A 17,637-nucleotide genomic window follows, 5' to 3' on the forward strand; every position below is an offset into this window, starting at 1 on the left:
TTCTGCAAAATTTCGAAATGAGAAATTGGGTGAAAACCACGGAAATGACAAGAAGACTCAAATGAAACGGTTAAAAGACAGTTTTTGTAAGCATAATAAGAGAAAATGTGATTTTAAAATAAATCAATAGCTCAGATATCGGCGAACGGCCTAAACATTGGAAAAATATTGATTTGGAAAATATTGATGGAATAACTGCGAAAATGAATCAAAAACAGGAGAAATATGAGATAAACTCCGTAAAAATTATTATTTTCAATAAAAAAATTTTAAAAATCGGTCGGAAAATCACTTTTTTAATCAGTTTTCTCAGCCGATTTTTGTTTTAAAATTTTTTTTCAAAATCTCTGCATTCTGACGTGACGGTGTATGCGTTCAATGCACCACACCTGACGACGGAGTCTGTGACTTTTTAGAGATAATTTTCCGTTCAAATTACTTCATTTTGGACAGTTTTCTCAGTTTTTTGCCATAAAAAAGCATAAAAATCGACTATTTAAACGTATTAGTCAACTGAATTTTGAATTTTAAGCTGAAAAATTGACTAGAAACTTGGTTTTCGATGCGCAACTTGTTTCTTTCGTTTTTCATAGTGTTTAGCCGTTCAATCTCATTTTTACACTATATTTTTGCAGACAGAACAATGAATGACCCTAAGAAGAAGGCCGCCGCCGAATTGGCCGCCAAAAATCTCCAACAACTTCAGAAAATCGACATTGCTGCAAGCAAAATTCTCGATAAGGTAATTTTTTTGTGAGTTTCCATTCAAATTTTTCATTTTCAGATGCCATTCACGGTGAAGAAGGAGTGGCGGAATGCCGATTGCGAAGGAACTCTCTTCGTCTATCAACGGGCCGATCGGCCATATTTCAGGTGAGAAGGAGAGGAAATTGAGAAATAAATCGAAGGAAATGACATGGAAAATCGGGTTTTCTTTCTTTTTAGAATGGTTTTCAGCTAAAACCGCGCCCTGGCATTGAAAATTTTGCATTTTTTGATAGTTTTTACTCAAAAACCTTATTTTGAGAGGAAAGAACCTGGAAAATCTGGTTTTCCTTCTTTTTTCTGCTTTAGAATGAAGTTTTGTAGTCTTGGAACGATTTTCAGCTAAAAACGCTCCCAAGACACACCAGACAGTGAGATTTTCAATTTTTATGTGTTTTGAGATAAAATTTTGTAGTTTTGCTCAGATTTTTAGCTAAAAAATGAAAATTTTCAATTCTTTTTTCAGTTTCCTCATTGCCAATCGCAACGACCCCACCGACTTCATCGAGCCGCTAACGTCAAACCATATTCTCCGTCTTGAAGGGAATTTCATCTATTTCCAAAAGGACAAATCACCAATCCAAGCACTGTGGTTCCACGAGGCGACCGACACCCAACGCATCTATAATTTGTTGCAAAAACTAGTGGATACGCTGAAAGCGAGCACCACAGAGCAGGCGAGAGCCGCAAGTGCTGCGGGCGGAGCAGCGACTAAGGCTTCAGCTCCAGTGCCAACTAGTGCACCGGCCTCTTCAAAGACAATCGATCTGCTTCAAATGATCAAAAGTGCGCAGAGCCAGAGCAACAGCGTCAACGTCACGCCAGCCATCACCACTCCGGTGACCACACCGGCAGAGCAAATGTTTCAAAAGTTGCTTCAAGATTTCAAGGAGCCTGGCACTGCAATGTCGGCCGATGAGCTCGAAAAAGATCTTCTAAAAACGGCGAAACCGCATGGAAATCATCTGCTTCAAATGACCAAAAGTGCGCAGAGCCAGAGCAACAGCGTCAACGTCACGCCAGCCATCACCACTCCGGTGACCACACCGGCAGAGCAACTGTTTCGAAAGTTGCTTCAAGATTTCAAGGAGCCTGGCACTGCAATGTCGGCCGATGAGCTCGAAAAAGATCTTCTAAAAACGGCGAAACCGCATGGAAATCATCTGCTTCAAATGACCAAAAGTGCGCAGAGCCAGAGCAACAGCGTCAACGTCACGCCAGCCATCACCACTCCGGTGACCACACCGGCAGAGCAACTGTTTCGAAAGTTGCTTCAAGATTTCAAGGAGCCTGGCACTGCAATGTCGGCCGATGAGCTCGAAAAAGATCTTCTAAAAACGGCGAAACCGCATGGAAATCATCTGCTTCAAATGACCAAAAGTGCGCAGAGCCAGAGCAACAGCGTCAACGTCACGCCAGCCATCACCACTCCGGTGACCACACCGGCAGAGCAACTGTTTCGAAAGTTGCTTCAAGATTTCAAGGAGCCTGGCACTGCAATGTCGGCCGATGAGCTCGAAAAAGATCTTCTAAAAACGGCGAAACCGCATGGAAATCATCTGCTTCAAATGACCAAAAGTGCGCAGAGCCAGAGCAACAGCGTCAACGTCACGCCAGCCATCACCACTCCGGTGACCACACCGGCAGAGCAACTGTTTCGAAAGTTGCTTCAAGATTTCAAGGAGCCTGGCACTGCAATGTCGGCCGATGAGCTCGAAAAAGATCTTCTAAAAACGGCGAAACCGCATGGAAATCATCTGCTTCAAATGACCAAAAGTGCGCAGAGCCAGAGCAACAGCGTCAACGTCACGCCAGCCATCACCACTCCGGTGACCACACCGGCAGAGCAACTGTTTCGAAAGTTGCTTCAAGATTTCAAGGAGCCTGGCACTGCAATGTCGGCCGATGAGCTCGAAAAAGATCTTCTAAAAACGGCGAAACCGCATGGAAATCATCTGCTTCAAATGACCAAAAGTGCGCAGAGCCAGAGCAACAGCGTCAACGTCACGCCAGCCATCACCACTCCGGTGACCACACCGGCAGAGCAACTGTTTCGAAAGTTGCTTCAAGATTTCAAGGAGCCTGGCACTGCAATGTCGGCCGATGAGCTCGAAAAAGATCTTCTAAAAACGGCGAAACCGCATGGAAATCATCTGCTTCAAATGACCAAAAGTGCGCAGAGCCAGAGCAACAGCGTCAACGTCACGCCAGCCATCACCACTCCGGTGACCACACCGGCAGAGCAACTGTTTCGAAAGTTGCTTCAAGATTTCAAGGAGCCTGGCACTGCAATGTCGGCCGATGAGCTCGAAAAAGATCTTCTAAAAACGGCGAAACCGCATGGAAATCATCTGCTTCAAATGACCAAAAGTGCGCAGAGCCAGAGCAACAGCGTCAACGTCACGCCAGCCATCACCACTCCGGTGACCACACCGGCAGAGCAACTGTTTCGAAAGTTGCTTCAAGATTTCAAGGAGCCTGGCACTGCAATGTCGGCCGATGAGCTCGAAAAAGATCTTCTAAAAACGGCGAAACCGCATGGAAATCATCTGCTTCAAATGACCAAAAGTGCGCAGAGCCAGAGCAACAGCGTCAACGTCACGCCAGCCATCACCACTCCGGTGACCACACCGGCAGAGCAACTGTTTCGAAAGTTGCTTCAAGATTTCAAGGAGCCTGGCACTGCAATGTCGGCCGATGAGCTCGAAAAAGATCTTCTAAAAACGGCGAAACCGCATGGAAATCATCTGCTTCAAATGACCAAAAGTGCGCAGAGCCAGAGCAACAGCGTCAACGTCACGCCAGCCATCACCACTCCGGTGACCACACCGGCAGAGCAACTGTTTCGAAAGTTGCTTCAAGATTTCAAGGAGCCTGGCACTGCAATGTCGGCCGATGAGCTCGAAAAAGATCTTCTAAAAACGGCGAAACCGCATGGAAATCATCTGCTTCAAATGACCAAAAGTGCGCAGAGCCAGAGCAACAGCGTCAACGTCACGCCAGCCATCACCACTCCGGTGACCACACCGGCAGAGCAACTGTTTCGAAAGTTGCTTCAAGATTTCAAGGAGCCTGGCACTGCAATGTCGGCCGATGAGCTCGAAAAAGATATTCTGAAAACGGCGAAACCGCATCGAAATCATCTGCTTCAAGACTTTGCAAACTCGCCATCTGCAATTTCGTTGGCGGCGATCTCGACGAGATCAGTGCATGGATCGGAAGGAGATCAGGATGTTGACGTGGCTGAGGGAGAGGTTCTGGAACCACTGGACACTTCGTTCGTTGTGGGATCCGGGGGTCAGACACCCGTGCTGAATAAGGAACAGGTAAGGATTGTGTGAGAGATGGATATTCCATCATGGAATGGGAATCAAAAATCCACAAATCGAGGATTTTTTAGCTCATTTTCGTTTTTTTTAGCACGAAAATCGCCAGAAATTGTCGAATTTTGAGCTGAAAATAGGGAAAATAGATCAAAAACGAAGAATTTTTCAGTTTTAACCTAATTTTGCAATTCCACTGACGCGCCTTTGAAGCTATTTGCCAAAAATCTTCTTTTTGGCGATTTCTCCTTTTAAAATACTTAATTTCTTCATTGAAATTCAATTTTTTCGATGATTTTAGGCTTAGTTTCGGTGAGGAGGGTCTCGACCACCAAAATGCCGAATTTTGAACTAAAAACAGTGAAAATAGACCAAAAACTTATTGGATTTTTCAATTCTCACCTAATTTTGCAGTTTTTCTGGTGCACCTTTGACGCTATTTATCAAAAAAGGTTTTTTTAACGATTTCTCCTCAAAACAGACTCAATTTCTTCATTTCTTCATTCAAATACAATGTTTTTTCCAGTTCATCTCGGCGATCGCCCATCTAATGCAAAACGACGACGAATTCGTTGCCCAAATCCATCAGGCCTACATCGGCGCTCTCAATCGTCGTCTCAATATCGATTAATTCTCTCTCCGTTTTCCTCCGTTTTTCATTCAAAAATGCACAAATTTCCCCTATTTGTAATATTACATGAATCCTCTAATAATGAGGTAATTGTGATGTAGCCCCGCCCCTTTTCTACACCAAGTCCCGCCCATCTCTCTGTCCATATTCTCTGTTTTTTTGTTCCAAATGGGTCTCTTATTCTCACGATATCTCTCTGTTCCTACTGACTCATCGAATTTCATTTTTTATTGTAATTTTTGGTTTTTTCTCTGGAAATATTCTCTGTTCAAATACTTATATACTTATTTATATATGAAATGAAAGAAATGGATCGAATGTTAAATGGAAGAAATGGATCGAATGTTTTTCTGATTTTCAGATTCTCAAAACCGCGTCAATGACACGCCAGCTGCAACCTTTCAACGAAAAATGATGCCAATCTTTGAAATGTTCACCTGTCACTCTTTTTTTTGATCACTCAAAAAAGGAATGGGAATTTTTTTGTTGAAAGAATCAGAATTGGTTTTTTTGATTTCATTTTTCTCTCTTTTTCCCAAAAATTGCAAGTTTTTATAATCATTTTTTCAGTTTTTCAGCCCAAAACCAATATTCTCGCGTCTCAGGCGCACCAGACTTGGACGATTTTGTTCCAAATTTAAATTGGTTGTGTAGAACAAGTCAAGGGCTATATTTTTGCAGTTGACCACTTTTTGATAGCTCCGCCCACTTTAGAGATATGCGCCTTTAAAGGGGGAAGATACGCAGAGAAGCTAGAGTGTCCTGTTGTCTGCGCTCTCTCATCAGGCAGCGATCTTTAAAGGCGCGTTTCTCAAAATTGGGCGGAGCTGTCAAAAAGTGGTTAACTGACAAAATGTAGCCCTTGATTTGTTCTACACAAAGCATATAAAGTTGGTGAAAAATAACAACGTCTGGCGCGCCTGAGACGCGTTTTTAAAGATGTCTATTGCAACTTCCACCTGTTATACCTCCAGAGGGTTAAACGCTATCAAAAAGTGGTCAACTACAAAACTCATCAACATAATTTTTTACACATTTTGTTAGTTAACATTTTTCTGAAGGCTCCGCCCACTTTTAAGCTATAAGCCAAAGAAGACAGCTGAGAGAAAGAGAGCGCGCAGGCAACTGGACGCTCTTGCTTCTCTGTTTCTCTTGTTATCTCAAAAGGGGGCGGAGTTATCAAAAAGGTGTCAACTGACAAAATGTGCAGAATTTCAAGTGGCACTAACAAAATATTGACAATTTTTTGATAGCACCGCCCGTTTTCAAAATATAAGTCTTCAAACTTTTGTTTGGTGGAGACAACAAGCGCCCTTCTTGTGTTTTAAAGACGCATATCTCAAAAGTGGGTGGAGCTAACAAAAAGTAGTCAACTGCAAAAATGTAGCCCATAACTTTCTCTATACAACAAATATATATTCAAATCAGAATTCTTAACGCCTGGCGCGCCCGTGACGCGTTTTTTTACCAATCCTGCAACTCACCTATCCAAATAATGCTTCTAAGCCGATTTTTCGCAGAATTTCCTCTAGTTTTTTTCATACATTTTTGTTCATGTATACATCTCATTTTCTCATGCTCCGCCACCCCCCTTTTCTTACTTTCTTGATCTTATCTTTTTTCCAAGTAATGCTCAGGGGGTGTGTCTGTGGGAAAGGCGCGTGCCCTTGATGTAACATGAGTAATGTTGCATTTTCAGTTTTTCAAATTTCAGTTTTGAGAAATGACTACTACTGTCCCTAATATTATCACTACAACAATTCTGGAGGAGACTGAGGAAGAGTTGGAGATGACCAGAGAGGATGTGTTGCTGGCGGCGGCGATTATCTTTTTTGTAAGTGTAGATTTACGAAGACTCTTGTAGATTTACGGGCACTCTTGTAGATATACGAGAATTCCAGGTCGCCTTCTTCGGACTAATCTTCAACCTCCTCGGGATTACTGTAGTTATGAAGAACCCGATTCTCAAAAACTCCTTTGGAACACTTTGATCGGCCATATTTCAGGTGAGAAGGAGAGGAAATTGAGAAATTGAGCGGAAATCGAAGGAAATTACCTGGAAAATCGGGTTTTCTTTCTTTTTAGAATGGTTTTCAGCTAAAACCGCGCCCTGGCAGTGAAAATTTTTCATTTTTTGATAGTTTTTACTCAAAAACCTTATTTTGAGAGGAAATGACCTGGAAAATCTGGTTTTCCTTCTTTTTTCTGCTTTAGAATGAAGTTTTGTAGTCTTGGAACGATTTTCAGCTAAAAACGCTCCCAAGACACACCAGACAGTGAGATTTTCAATTTTTATGTGTTTTGAGATAAAATTTTGTAGTTTTGCTCAGATTTTTAGCTAAAAAATGAAAATTTTCAATTTCTTTTTCAGTTTCCTCATTGCCAATCGCAACGACCCAACCGACTTCATCGAGCCGCTAACTTCAAGCCATATTCTCCGTCTCGAAGGGAATTTCATCTACTTCCAAAAGGACAAATCATCAATCCAAGCGCTGTGGTTCCACGAGGCGACCGACACCCAACGAATCTATAATTTGTTGCAAAAACTAGTGGATAAGCTGAAAGCGAGCACCACAGAGCAGACGAGAGCTGCTAGTGCTGCGGGCGGAGCAGCGACTAAGGCTTCAGCTCCAGTGCCAACTAGTGCACCGGCCTCTTCAAAGACAATCGATCTGCTCCAAATGATGAAAAGTGCGCAGAGCCAGAGCAACAGCGTCAACGTCACGCCAGCCATCACCACTCCGGTGACCACACCGGCTCCAGCGCCAAAGCAAATGCCTGCGTGGCTTCAAAAGTTTATATTCAAGGAGCCTGGCACTGCAATGTCGGCCGATGAAAAAGATCTTCTAAAAACGGCGAAACCGCATCGAAATCATCTGCTTCAAGACTCTGCAAACTCGCCATCTGCGATTTCGTTGGCGGCTATCTCGACGAGATCAGTGCATGGATCGGAAAGACATCAGGATGTTGACGTGGCTGAGGGAAAGGTTCTGGAGCCACTGGACACTTCGTTTGCTGTGGGATCCGGAGGTCAGATACCCGTGTTGAATGAGGAACAGGTAAGGATTGTGTGAGAGATGGAAATTCCATCATGGAATGGGAATCAACAATCCAGAAATCGAGGTTTTTTAGCACATTTTCGTTTTTTTCAGCACGAAAATAGTCAAAAAGTCGACAAATTGTTTTAAATAGTCGATTTTCATGATTTTTCAAACAAAAATTAAGAAAAACGCATACACCGTCACGTCAGAATGCACACATTCTGAAAAACATTTTAAAGAAAAATCGCTGGAGAAAAATGATGATAAATGTGATTTCCCGACCGATTTTTCTAATTTTTTCATTGAAAATAATAATTTTTACGGGTTTTGCTTCATATGTGACCTGTTTTCAATCCATTTCCGCAGTTATTTCATAGTTTGAGCTCAATTTTTCATTGAAAACCCGATTTTATTCGTACACGTGTTTGCTTCTTTTCTTCTTGAGTCAATAAAGTAAGTATTTCGATTTTTTCAGAAGACAAATCAATTCGTGGTGGACTGCTACTTGATTGGCAAAGAGGACAGCAATATTCATTTTCAAAACCGCCGAATAAAATTTGCTCCAGCCCATTTGGAGATACTGGATCCGATGCCATGGCAACCTTCTCGAATCATCCCATGGTCTCAGTTCCAGCTCAAGATTGTAGTTGCCGGAAACGAGCATTTGGGGTTTCCACTCGTGCCCGAAACAGGATACATGTGAGTTTCACAATGAACAAATATAGGGTTTTTGATTTATTTGTTTTTTCAGAACTCTTTGGGTGACGTTCAGACCAGATCAAGTGAAATACTTTGAATGGGTGAAGGAGCAGGTCATAAAAATGATAGAAGACAGCTGGGACAGACAGACGCCATCAAAACCACTTCCACATCTGGGACAATCGGTGTCTCGAAGCGATGCTACGGATTCATTCACAAATACATTTCGGTCGATTAAAGAGTAAGTTTTTTTATCAACTTGTAGTTGTTATTTGACAATCAGCGACTATTTTGTTTGTATGTGACAACTTTCTTTCAGAAAACTGGGTGTGACTCGTGGTGAACCTGACAAGTCGAATCGTAATCAAAACGCGTCACCAATGGATTTCGATTGCCTTGAAAACCCAGTCGAACGTCGCAAGTTCAACGGAGTCGTCAAACAGATGGATCATTGCATCGGACTCGCCAACGAGACTCTCAAATCAATTCTGAATGACATAAAAAACGTCGACGGTCATGTCGAATCGGAGCCACCAGAAGCCGTCGAGCTGATCGCCGTCGCTCTCTTCGATGATTTGAAGGCTCTCGAAGGACCGATCGCCGGATTCTACAAGGACGTTGAGAAGATAAAGCTGCTGACACCTCCCGAAACGAAAGAATTCTATCGGCGACTCAACAGACTTTGCCGCCGAAAAACGGTGGACTTGAAGGGTCTCACGAAAGTCACTCTCGGTGTCAGAAGAGACAAATTGAATAAAGAAAACCTCTCACAGTGGTTCGAGGAGGTCACTGGTGTCGAGGAGTGCATTAAATATATGCGCCTCAAAACGGAGAAGTTGGATAAGATGGAATTCCCGGGGGACTTGAATGCATTGAAGCTCTCCATCGAACAGCACAAATCAGCACACCATCTTCGAACAGCACACCATCTGGAAATCCATAATTTCCAACAAAACGTTTATCAATGTCTGACCCGTGGAACCGAAATGTTGAATCGATTGAAACAAGTGAGGAATTGGATGAGTTATGGCTGAAATAAACCATATTGTGTCAAAATTCATCAAAAATCCTACTATAAACACCTAAATATTTCATATTTTCCAGATAGCCGCCTCAGCAGCTCAACGAATGGTCACCAAAAGTAAAGAAATCAACATTCCGGAGGCGGAGCAATGTTCTTCTCAGAACTGCCAAAAGAGAAGAAAAATGTGATTGAAAGGGCGAACAAAACCTGCTCGTAGTTCTTCCGCTCCCCTTTTTAAATGATTTATTTGATGTTAGATAGTTTTTATTGTTTATTGTACTTTCCACAACTTTTCTACATATTACCCTTTCAAAATGTTTCATTGTATTAAATTGCGCCCTTTTCATGTAATCATAGTTTTAATTTATAAGCAATTCTCATTTTTATCTGCAAGTTTTTTCGGTAAAAATTTTTTTTTCCCGAAATTTTTGTTATTATTTTTTAGAAATGTCATTTTCGGGATTTTCCAGAGTCTCATTTTCCAGAGAATCAAAAATTCGGTCAAAAATCAGCGATTTCTGTCTAAATTGGGCAAAATTCATCAAAAAACTATACTTCTAAGGAATGGTGGCCTAGAAATTCAAGGTTTAGATTCCTAGGCCACCCAAAACCAAAATAGATCAAAGTTTTGAAGCAAGTTGACTTCGTGGCCTAGGAACCGAAACGGTAAGATTCCTAAGCTACCAAAAATCAAAATAGATCAAAATTTTGGCCTAGATAACCACAATGAAACCTCTCTAGGCCACCAAAAAGTGCAATAATCGAATCCGTTTCCAATCAATTTTCAAAATTTTCGATAAATAATTAAATTCCATTTTTTTTTTCCGAATTTTTGCTTTTCAAAGCTTGATAAAGTGATTTTTCAAAAAAAAATTGAATTTAAATCTCGCGCCAATAATTGATTCCGCAATTGTGCGCCGCCGTGTTTGCGGAGTGTCTGCGTCTCTCGATTTCATGCGCTCTTCACGCTTCGGCGCCAACTGCTCATTCAATTTCATTTCGCATTTTTCAATTTTTTTTTCCCATTTTTTTTCGATTTTCTTCCAATTTTCTCCTGTTTTTTGACGGAAATAATCGAAATCTCGTAGTTAAAACGGAAAACAGATGTATTTCTTTTAAAATCGCTGATTTTTCAATGATTTTTCTAATCCTCCTTAATTTTCAGCAATGCGTAAGTTCTGGAACTCTTCCCGATACGCGCCGAGGCATTCCAATGAGGATGCGGTAAGCTTTTAATCAGATTTTTGCTGAAACTTGAGAAATTGTGTGTTTTCAGACTGTTCAACAAGGGAAACCACGTCTATCTGATGTTCTTGATGTTCGGAGCTCTGTTGCCATGGAACATGTTCCTCAACATCTCGCACGATTTTAGTTCACTCATATACAAGCTTTCGCACATTCAATAATTTTCAGTACAACTTTCAAACTGATGGACAACGGAATTCCTTACTCGTCGAACTTCCAATACTCCATGACTGTCGCCGCACAGGTCCCGATTCTTGTGTTCAGCTTCACCAACATCTTCTTGGCTGCCAAGTACGTTCGAACCGTTCGTGTTTGTTGAAAGAGTTATAAAGTAATGTTTCCAGATGTGATTTGACTGCTCGCATGCGCATTTGCCTTGCCATCGTTCAAGCAATGGTTGTTATCACCATGGTGTTCATCTACATCGATACCAGCGATCGAAACTATCTACTACGTCACCCTTCTTAGCATCGTCTTCCGAAACTCGCAAGTACACTAACGCTATTCTCATCGGTCACAATTTCTGTGGAACCGTTGTCTTTCTATTCGCTTTGCTCACTAAAGTGGTTGCCTACAATATTGAGAGTAGAGCTGTTCTCCATTTCGGATTGGCGTCTTGTCATCAACACATGATTCATACTTCTTAATGTCATCAAGAAGTCACTTCAAGAGATTCGATGTGGTTGAGGCTTACTCGGACTTCGAAGGAGACATCACAACTTAGGAGGATATTAGAATTGTCTTCTCTAGAGTGAGTGTATTTTCAATGAAAGTTTCATCAGTCTTTTTCTTCAATTCACTGAATGTTTTTTCCAGAGCAAAATGTAATTCGCCAACATCTTCTTCCTATTCTTCGTCACTCTTTCGTTGTTCTCAAGCGTCTGCATGTATGTTCTTGCGGCGTAAAATGGAAAAACCTACGATTTCATTATCCCGTCTTTTCAACTCGTTCGCATTCTTATCTTAACTTGTTCGCGAAGATGACGTGCCAGAGGATTCTGAAGTCGTCGGTAAAATTGCTGACGCCAAGAAACGACTAGATGCCGGGCGATTCAGATATTTGAACGAGAAGCAGCTCAATACGATTGGAGACGTTCGGACACTAATACTTTCTCTTGTGATGACGAGTGCTCACAAGCGATTCTCTCTCTCTCTCTCTCTCCCGGATGTGTACACATGAATCGGTGGAAAGAGACCAGTTCGGACTTCATTATATATTTTTTCTTTTCAGTTTGGAGGTATTTCAGCGCAGTGTTTTGCAAAAATACTGATTTTATATCAATTTTGGCCGAGAAAGATGATTTCTAACTTGAAAAAAAGCTGTGAAAACTCTGATTTCGGCTTGTCGTAAATGTCAACAGTCAGTTTTCTGGCAACTCATCCATTTTTTTTGCCAAAAATTGTATGTTTTAGTGCTCAAAATTCGGATTTCAAAAGTGTCATTCGTACTTAAAGCTGACTTTTTACCCGAAAAAAGTGCCCATTTCTTCTCACAAGAAATGGCGTTTCAAGACAAAATAGAAATCTCGTACGCATTTTTCCGAAATATGATTTTGATAAAAAGAAGAGTCCACTGCTGATGATGGCCGTGCTCTTCTTCTAGGTACTTTTTTTTCTTGTCCAGTGGGTAACGGCCGAAACAAGAATGAATAAATACAAGAAATGTGTAATTGTTGGTTTTCAGGTGTTCTTTATCAGTTATCGGCAGGATTTTTCAAATCATCGACAATTGGGTCGCCACCAGTGTTGTTGGGAATTCCGACTTCCGACTTCCGACTTCCGACTTCCGGGTTTTTTTTCACTTCCAACTTCCGACTTCCGACTTCCGGATAAGAAATTTCACTTCCGACTTCCGACTTCCGACTTCCGGATAAGGAATTTTATTTCCGACTTCCGTCATTCCATAACGGTGGAATTTCGGAAAAGTAAATTTCGCAGAAATACATGGAAAAATTGTCTAGAAGGACAGAAAATAAGATGTTCTTCAGCCAAAAACTAATTTTCCACTGATTTTCGGCAATTTTATGATTTTTCTCTTGGGGTTTTTGAATATTTGCGAAAAAATCTAATTCCTACTTCCCACTTCCCACTTCCGACTTCCGACTTCCGGGCGTTTTTTCACTTCCGACTTCCGACTTCCGACTTCCGACTTCCGGATAAGAAATTTTACTTCCGACTTCCGACTTCCGACTTCCTGATAAGAAAAATCACTTCCAACTTCCGACTTCCGACTTCCGGATAAGAAAATTTTCACTTCCCAACATCTCTGGTCGCCACGTTACTCTAATAAGCATTACACCGTCACTTCAGAATGCGGAGATGTTGACAGGTGGTGCATTTTTGAGAAAAATCGGGAAGAAAATGGTGGAAATAGTGATTTCCGACCGTTTTTCTGATTTTTTCAATGAAAATCTCATTTTTCACGAGTCTTATCTCCAATTACACCTGTTTTCGATTCATTTTCTCAGTTATTTCATCGATTGAGCTAGAAATTCATTGAAAACCCGATTAGTCATCATTTTTTGTCGTTTTCAGTTCTAAAACGATTTGCTTTATTTTCATTCAATATTCAGAACAATCTCTATTTTAGCGTTCTAGCACCATTTATTCTCACATGGTGATCTTCAGAAGCACGTAAATACTAGTAGGCACAGTTCTTTCAACTGCGCTCCGCCGAAACATTTTCGCACATAATTCTCTTCGTTTTCGGTAGAGCGCGGTTGTAAAAAGCTACTATTTGCAAAAAAGTGTTAATTTCATATTTCTTTTCACTGGATTTCGTACGCCCACTCGGGGTTCTCGTGCTTCTGCTGCCAGATGGTTTCAGCGAACAACATCTTCTGATTTTTCCTATTTTTCAGATAAGTTTAACTCTTGTATTGCTCCGTTCTTTATTTCAAACCGTGGTCGTTCATCTATAACTTTTCAGACTCTCCTCTTCCTCCACCTCGTTCTGCAACTTCATGTGACGTCGCAAGTTCCAGATACTTCACAGTTTTGGAATCAAGATTTTAGCATTTAAAATTTTCGGATAGTTTTCGAAAAACCGTTCAAAATGTTTAGGAAATTTCAAATTTAGTAATAAAAATAGGGATTTTCTGATTTTTCGGCGGTACTCGCTTTTAGAACTGTAATGTATAATTCATGTTCATTGGAGCGCGTTTACATTCGTTCATTATTGAACAAATCCCACTTTTTTCCAGTTTTGACACGAAGGAAGGATGGTTTATGAAAGAAAATTTAATTTCATTTGAGTTTCTTTCATAAAACATCCTTCCTTCGTGTCAAAACTGGAAAAAAGTGGGATTTCTTCAATAATAAATAAATGCAAACGCGCTCCAATGCACAGGAGTACAATATCGTAACAGTTCTATTTCGTAACAGTTCTAAAAGCGAGTACCGCCGATTTTTCATTCAAAATTTTCTAATTTCAGGCTCGAAAACATGTTCCCGGAGCCTTTCCTTGAAAAACTTATAGTTTTCATACAAATTCAAGATTTTCTCCTCCGAAAAACTCATTTTTCAGACAGTTTTATTGAAAATTTTCGGTTGCTTTTGTCTAAAATGTTTTTTTTTTCGATTTTTTGTTACAAGTCCGTGAATTCTATTTTCGAACGGAGTGGACACGAATTTGTCTCTTTTCCAGAGGTTTTCATCAAAAAATAGCTGTAAATTGCATAATTGTCAAGGCCCGAAAGCCCTGCTTCAAAAAATGACCTTTTTTCCAATTTTTCTCGAAATTTTTTCAATTTTTCATCGAAAATGTGATCATTTTTGAGCTATTTTTCAGATTTTCATCTAATTCTGAATCATAGTCGAAAATTTGACTTTTTCGCGAAAAAATCCAAAAAATTTGAATATTTGTCTTTCGCGCCAATTTGCCCGGGCCTTGACAACTATGGTAAATTGTATATTTTCCCGAAATACTGCTTCAATACGTTTTTTTCCAGGAATTATCTCCAATTATTTGTCAATTCTTCCCGTGAACTATTTAAGAAGGAACTGTAAGTTTATCTCAATGACTGAATGAGCGAGACGATCAGCTTGATGGTTGCGCTCTATCAGAGTTCGCAACTATTGGCTGCCCGTATTGCTTCAAGTCGGAGACCTTTTTTTCAATTTTTTCACCTCTTTTCAGCTTTTTCTTCAAACTTTTCTGAATTTCTGCTTCTCTCAACACATTTTTTCAGGACTTTTCTTCTATTATTCGACAATAAATGTAAAGAAGATTGATTATCCGAATTTGTCTTTTTTTCGCTCATTTTTTTGTACTCTACTCTTTTTAACCTCTTCATTATCACACATGATAAGATATTTCGGTAACTGAAGAGACGCAGACAGTTAGACAGTCAGAGAAATGAGACGGAGACAGTACGAATGATCAGTACGTTGTAGGCAATAGTGTCTTCTTGTTCTAATTGTCTTTTGTGGAAAATTTCGAATAATTTTCGTAAATATTTCAATTTATTACAAATCTCCACTCGGTGGCCTAGAAACCCAAATCTCCTAAAAACTAGGTCAAAAGAATGTCAATGTTTCCAAAAAATCAAATTTCAGCTCGGTTATGAGATTTCCAATTTGGTGGCCTAGAAATTAATTCTTGTGTTTCTAGGCCACCAACTTCAAAACGTGAATAACTCGCTTTCATTTGATTTTTTTGGAAATTTAAAATTTATAAAATTTGGGTTTCTAGGCCACTGGAATTTTTCGTCACTTTTTTTAAATACCAGGAAGTGCATGATTTATTGTCTTATCAATTTCTCAATTTTTCCGTTTTTTTTTCTTCTTAATTCCGTTTCAATATGCCCTCAAAATGTCTTATCAGACGGAAATATGTTTTACACCCTCATTTTTTTCCTTAAAAACTTTTTTTGTTCTTTTTGTTCTTTGGCTAAGTCGCTGGCCTAGAAACCCAAATTTCCTTTTCTAGGCCACCATGATCGACTCGGTTCGATATCTCGTCGAAAACTGGGAGGTTATCGGGAATGGATTGCTCTATAAATTGAAAGATCAGAGATTTTTGTTAGCGGCGTTAAAAGGGTTAAGGAATGGATTGGTGTGAGTATTCTAGTTTTCAAAAACAATTTTTTTTTAATTTTGAAAAAAACTGAAAATTTTTCAGGTATGGAGCCCGAATCCGTGCTCCGCACGCTCTGGTTATGGTGTTCTTGTTTGGAGAGGGAACGTAAGTTCAAACTGATTTCTACAGTTATTACAGATTTCAAAAACATTGATTTCTCGTCAAGTTAGACCCTTTTGAAATTGGTGGCCTAGAAAACCGAATTTTAGTAAAACTAGGCCATGAAATATACGAATTAAAAGAGAAACTCGAGAGCTATTTGTTGGTAGTTTTAAATTTCCAAAACATCAAAATTGAAGCTAGATATAATGCTTTGAAGTTGGTGGACTAGAAAAACAAGAAGGAATTTCTAGGCCACTAACTTTGAAACGTTTGTAACTTGCTTTTACTTTGGATTTCAAAGAATTTGAAAATATCATCAAACAGCTTAAGACACTGGCTTTTATTTGATATAGCACATGGCCTAGTTTTCTCTAAATTTGGGTTTCTAGGCCACCAACTTCAAACTATCATAACTTTCTTCAATTTTATCGTATCGAAAATTTGAAAATAGTTCCATATAGCTCTAAGCATTGGCTTTCATTTGATATACATTTTGGTCTAGTTTTGCAAAATTTGGGTTTTTAGCCCACGACTGAATTCAGAAAAAAAATCCCGAATCTTAATTTTCTCATTTTTTCCAGAATCCTTCAAAAACTGCTCACCATCCTCCGTCTCACCAAAACCCATGCCGTGAATCTTGCAAAATTCGTGTTCTCCTACAAATTCCTTCAAGGAGCCCTGACAGAAGTCGACGGAAAGAAGAAGCCGTGGCACAGTGCGGCCGCGGCGTTCGTGATGGGATACTACGTGTTTGGGGAGAATAACGCGGTTAATATGCAGGTCAGAGGGTCTGGAAAGGTGGAGAGATTAATAAAAACTGAAGTAAAAAAGAAAAAAAAACGTTTTAATTTGGCCGAGAATTGAACCCCGGTACCTCGGAACCAAAATGAGACGCGTTGGAACTGAGCCACACACGAGACAATTTGCTGCAAAGCGTGTGGTGGTGATAAAAGCGAGGGTGAAGGCAACTCGCCGAGGATCGGGTGGGAAGAGAGACATCCAGATGTCTGGACACACAGACAGAAATCCAATACTTAAATTTATTTTGTATTTTCAGATAAACTTATACCTATTGTCTCGGGTGGTAGTAGGACTGACGAAGCTAGCCGCCAATGAGGAAATTATTCCACAACCAAGTGAGTTGGCACTTTTTTGAAAATAATTTTCGGGATTTTCTAATATAAAATCATTTCTTCTGTAAAACTATTTCGATTTCCAGACTTCCCCGTGTTCCCGTGGTTCGCCGCCGCCGTTTGGGGACTCGTCTTGTGGTTGTTCGAATTCCATCCTACAGTACTCCAAGGATCTCTACAGAAATCGATGACCTACTTGTATCATGACTCCAACTTTTGGACCGATATTAAGACGTTCTTGTTGAGAAATAAGTAGACTGTGAATAATAATAATAATTTGAGAAGTTTAATTTTTTAAAATAATTTTTTTTTCTTTTTTCAAAAAGTCTAAATTGAGCAACTTTGAGCATGTCTTACGTTGTCACTGATTGACATTCAGGTTTCAATTTTGGATAAAGCTTGTAGAGCAAGTCAAGGGCTTCATTTTTGTAGTTGACACCTGTTTTGTACAGGCGATCCCTGATGAGTTACGTTCAATTAAAAAAAATCACAATTTATTACACCAAACGAAGAGAACCCGTCACAATGAGACCTAATCACAGGAATTCTTTTAGAGAAAAAAACATGAGATAAGCAATTGCGCTCTGTTGAATT

General features: G+C 40.1%; 4 protein-coding genes across 4 annotated transcripts; all 4 read left to right on the top strand.

Annotated features, from left to right (window-relative positions):
* Positions 1-643: 643 nt before the first annotated feature.
* GCK72_016242 (uncharacterized protein) lies at positions 644-4,719 on the top strand (the record flags this gene model as incomplete). The annotated part of the gene is made up of 4 exons (XM_003093023.2): positions 644-742; positions 785-873; positions 1,232-4,091; positions 4,615-4,719. The coding sequence occupies 4 exons, from the start codon at positions 644-646 to the stop codon at positions 4,717-4,719; spliced, it is 3,153 nt and encodes a 1,050-aa protein (XP_003093071.2).
* A 1,723-nt stretch (positions 4,720-6,442) lies between these two features.
* GCK72_016243 (uncharacterized protein) lies at positions 6,443-9,671 on the top strand (the record flags this gene model as incomplete). The annotated part of the gene is made up of 7 exons (XM_053731410.1): positions 6,443-6,553; positions 6,967-6,995; positions 7,091-7,778; positions 8,236-8,459; positions 8,512-8,700; positions 8,779-9,466; positions 9,564-9,671. The coding sequence occupies 7 exons, from the start codon at positions 6,443-6,445 to the stop codon at positions 9,669-9,671; spliced, it is 2,037 nt and encodes a 678-aa protein (XP_053586182.1).
* A 1,241-nt stretch (positions 9,672-10,912) lies between these two features.
* GCK72_016244 (uncharacterized protein) lies at positions 10,913-11,196 on the top strand (the record flags this gene model as incomplete). The annotated part of the gene is made up of 2 exons (XM_053731411.1): positions 10,913-11,019; positions 11,073-11,196. 2 exons carry the CDS (start codon positions 10,913-10,915, stop codon positions 11,194-11,196), a joined length of 231 nt encoding a protein of 76 aa, XP_053586183.1.
* A 4,468-nt stretch (positions 11,197-15,664) lies between these two features.
* Positions 15,665-17,299, top strand: GCK72_016245 (uncharacterized protein; the record flags this gene model as incomplete). Its single annotated transcript, XM_003091487.2, has 5 exons — positions 15,665-15,786; positions 15,851-15,913; positions 16,492-16,690; positions 16,968-17,046; positions 17,130-17,299. The coding sequence occupies 5 exons, from the start codon at positions 15,665-15,667 to the stop codon at positions 17,297-17,299; spliced, it is 633 nt and encodes a 210-aa protein (XP_003091535.2).
* Between the last annotated feature and the right edge of the window lie 338 nt (positions 17,300-17,637).

Source organism: Caenorhabditis remanei, chromosome IV (genome assembly GCF_010183535.1).
Source record: "Caenorhabditis remanei strain PX506 chromosome IV, whole genome shotgun sequence".
In the NCBI taxonomy this organism is placed as follows: Eukaryota; Metazoa; Nematoda; class Chromadorea; order Rhabditida; family Rhabditidae; genus Caenorhabditis; species Caenorhabditis remanei.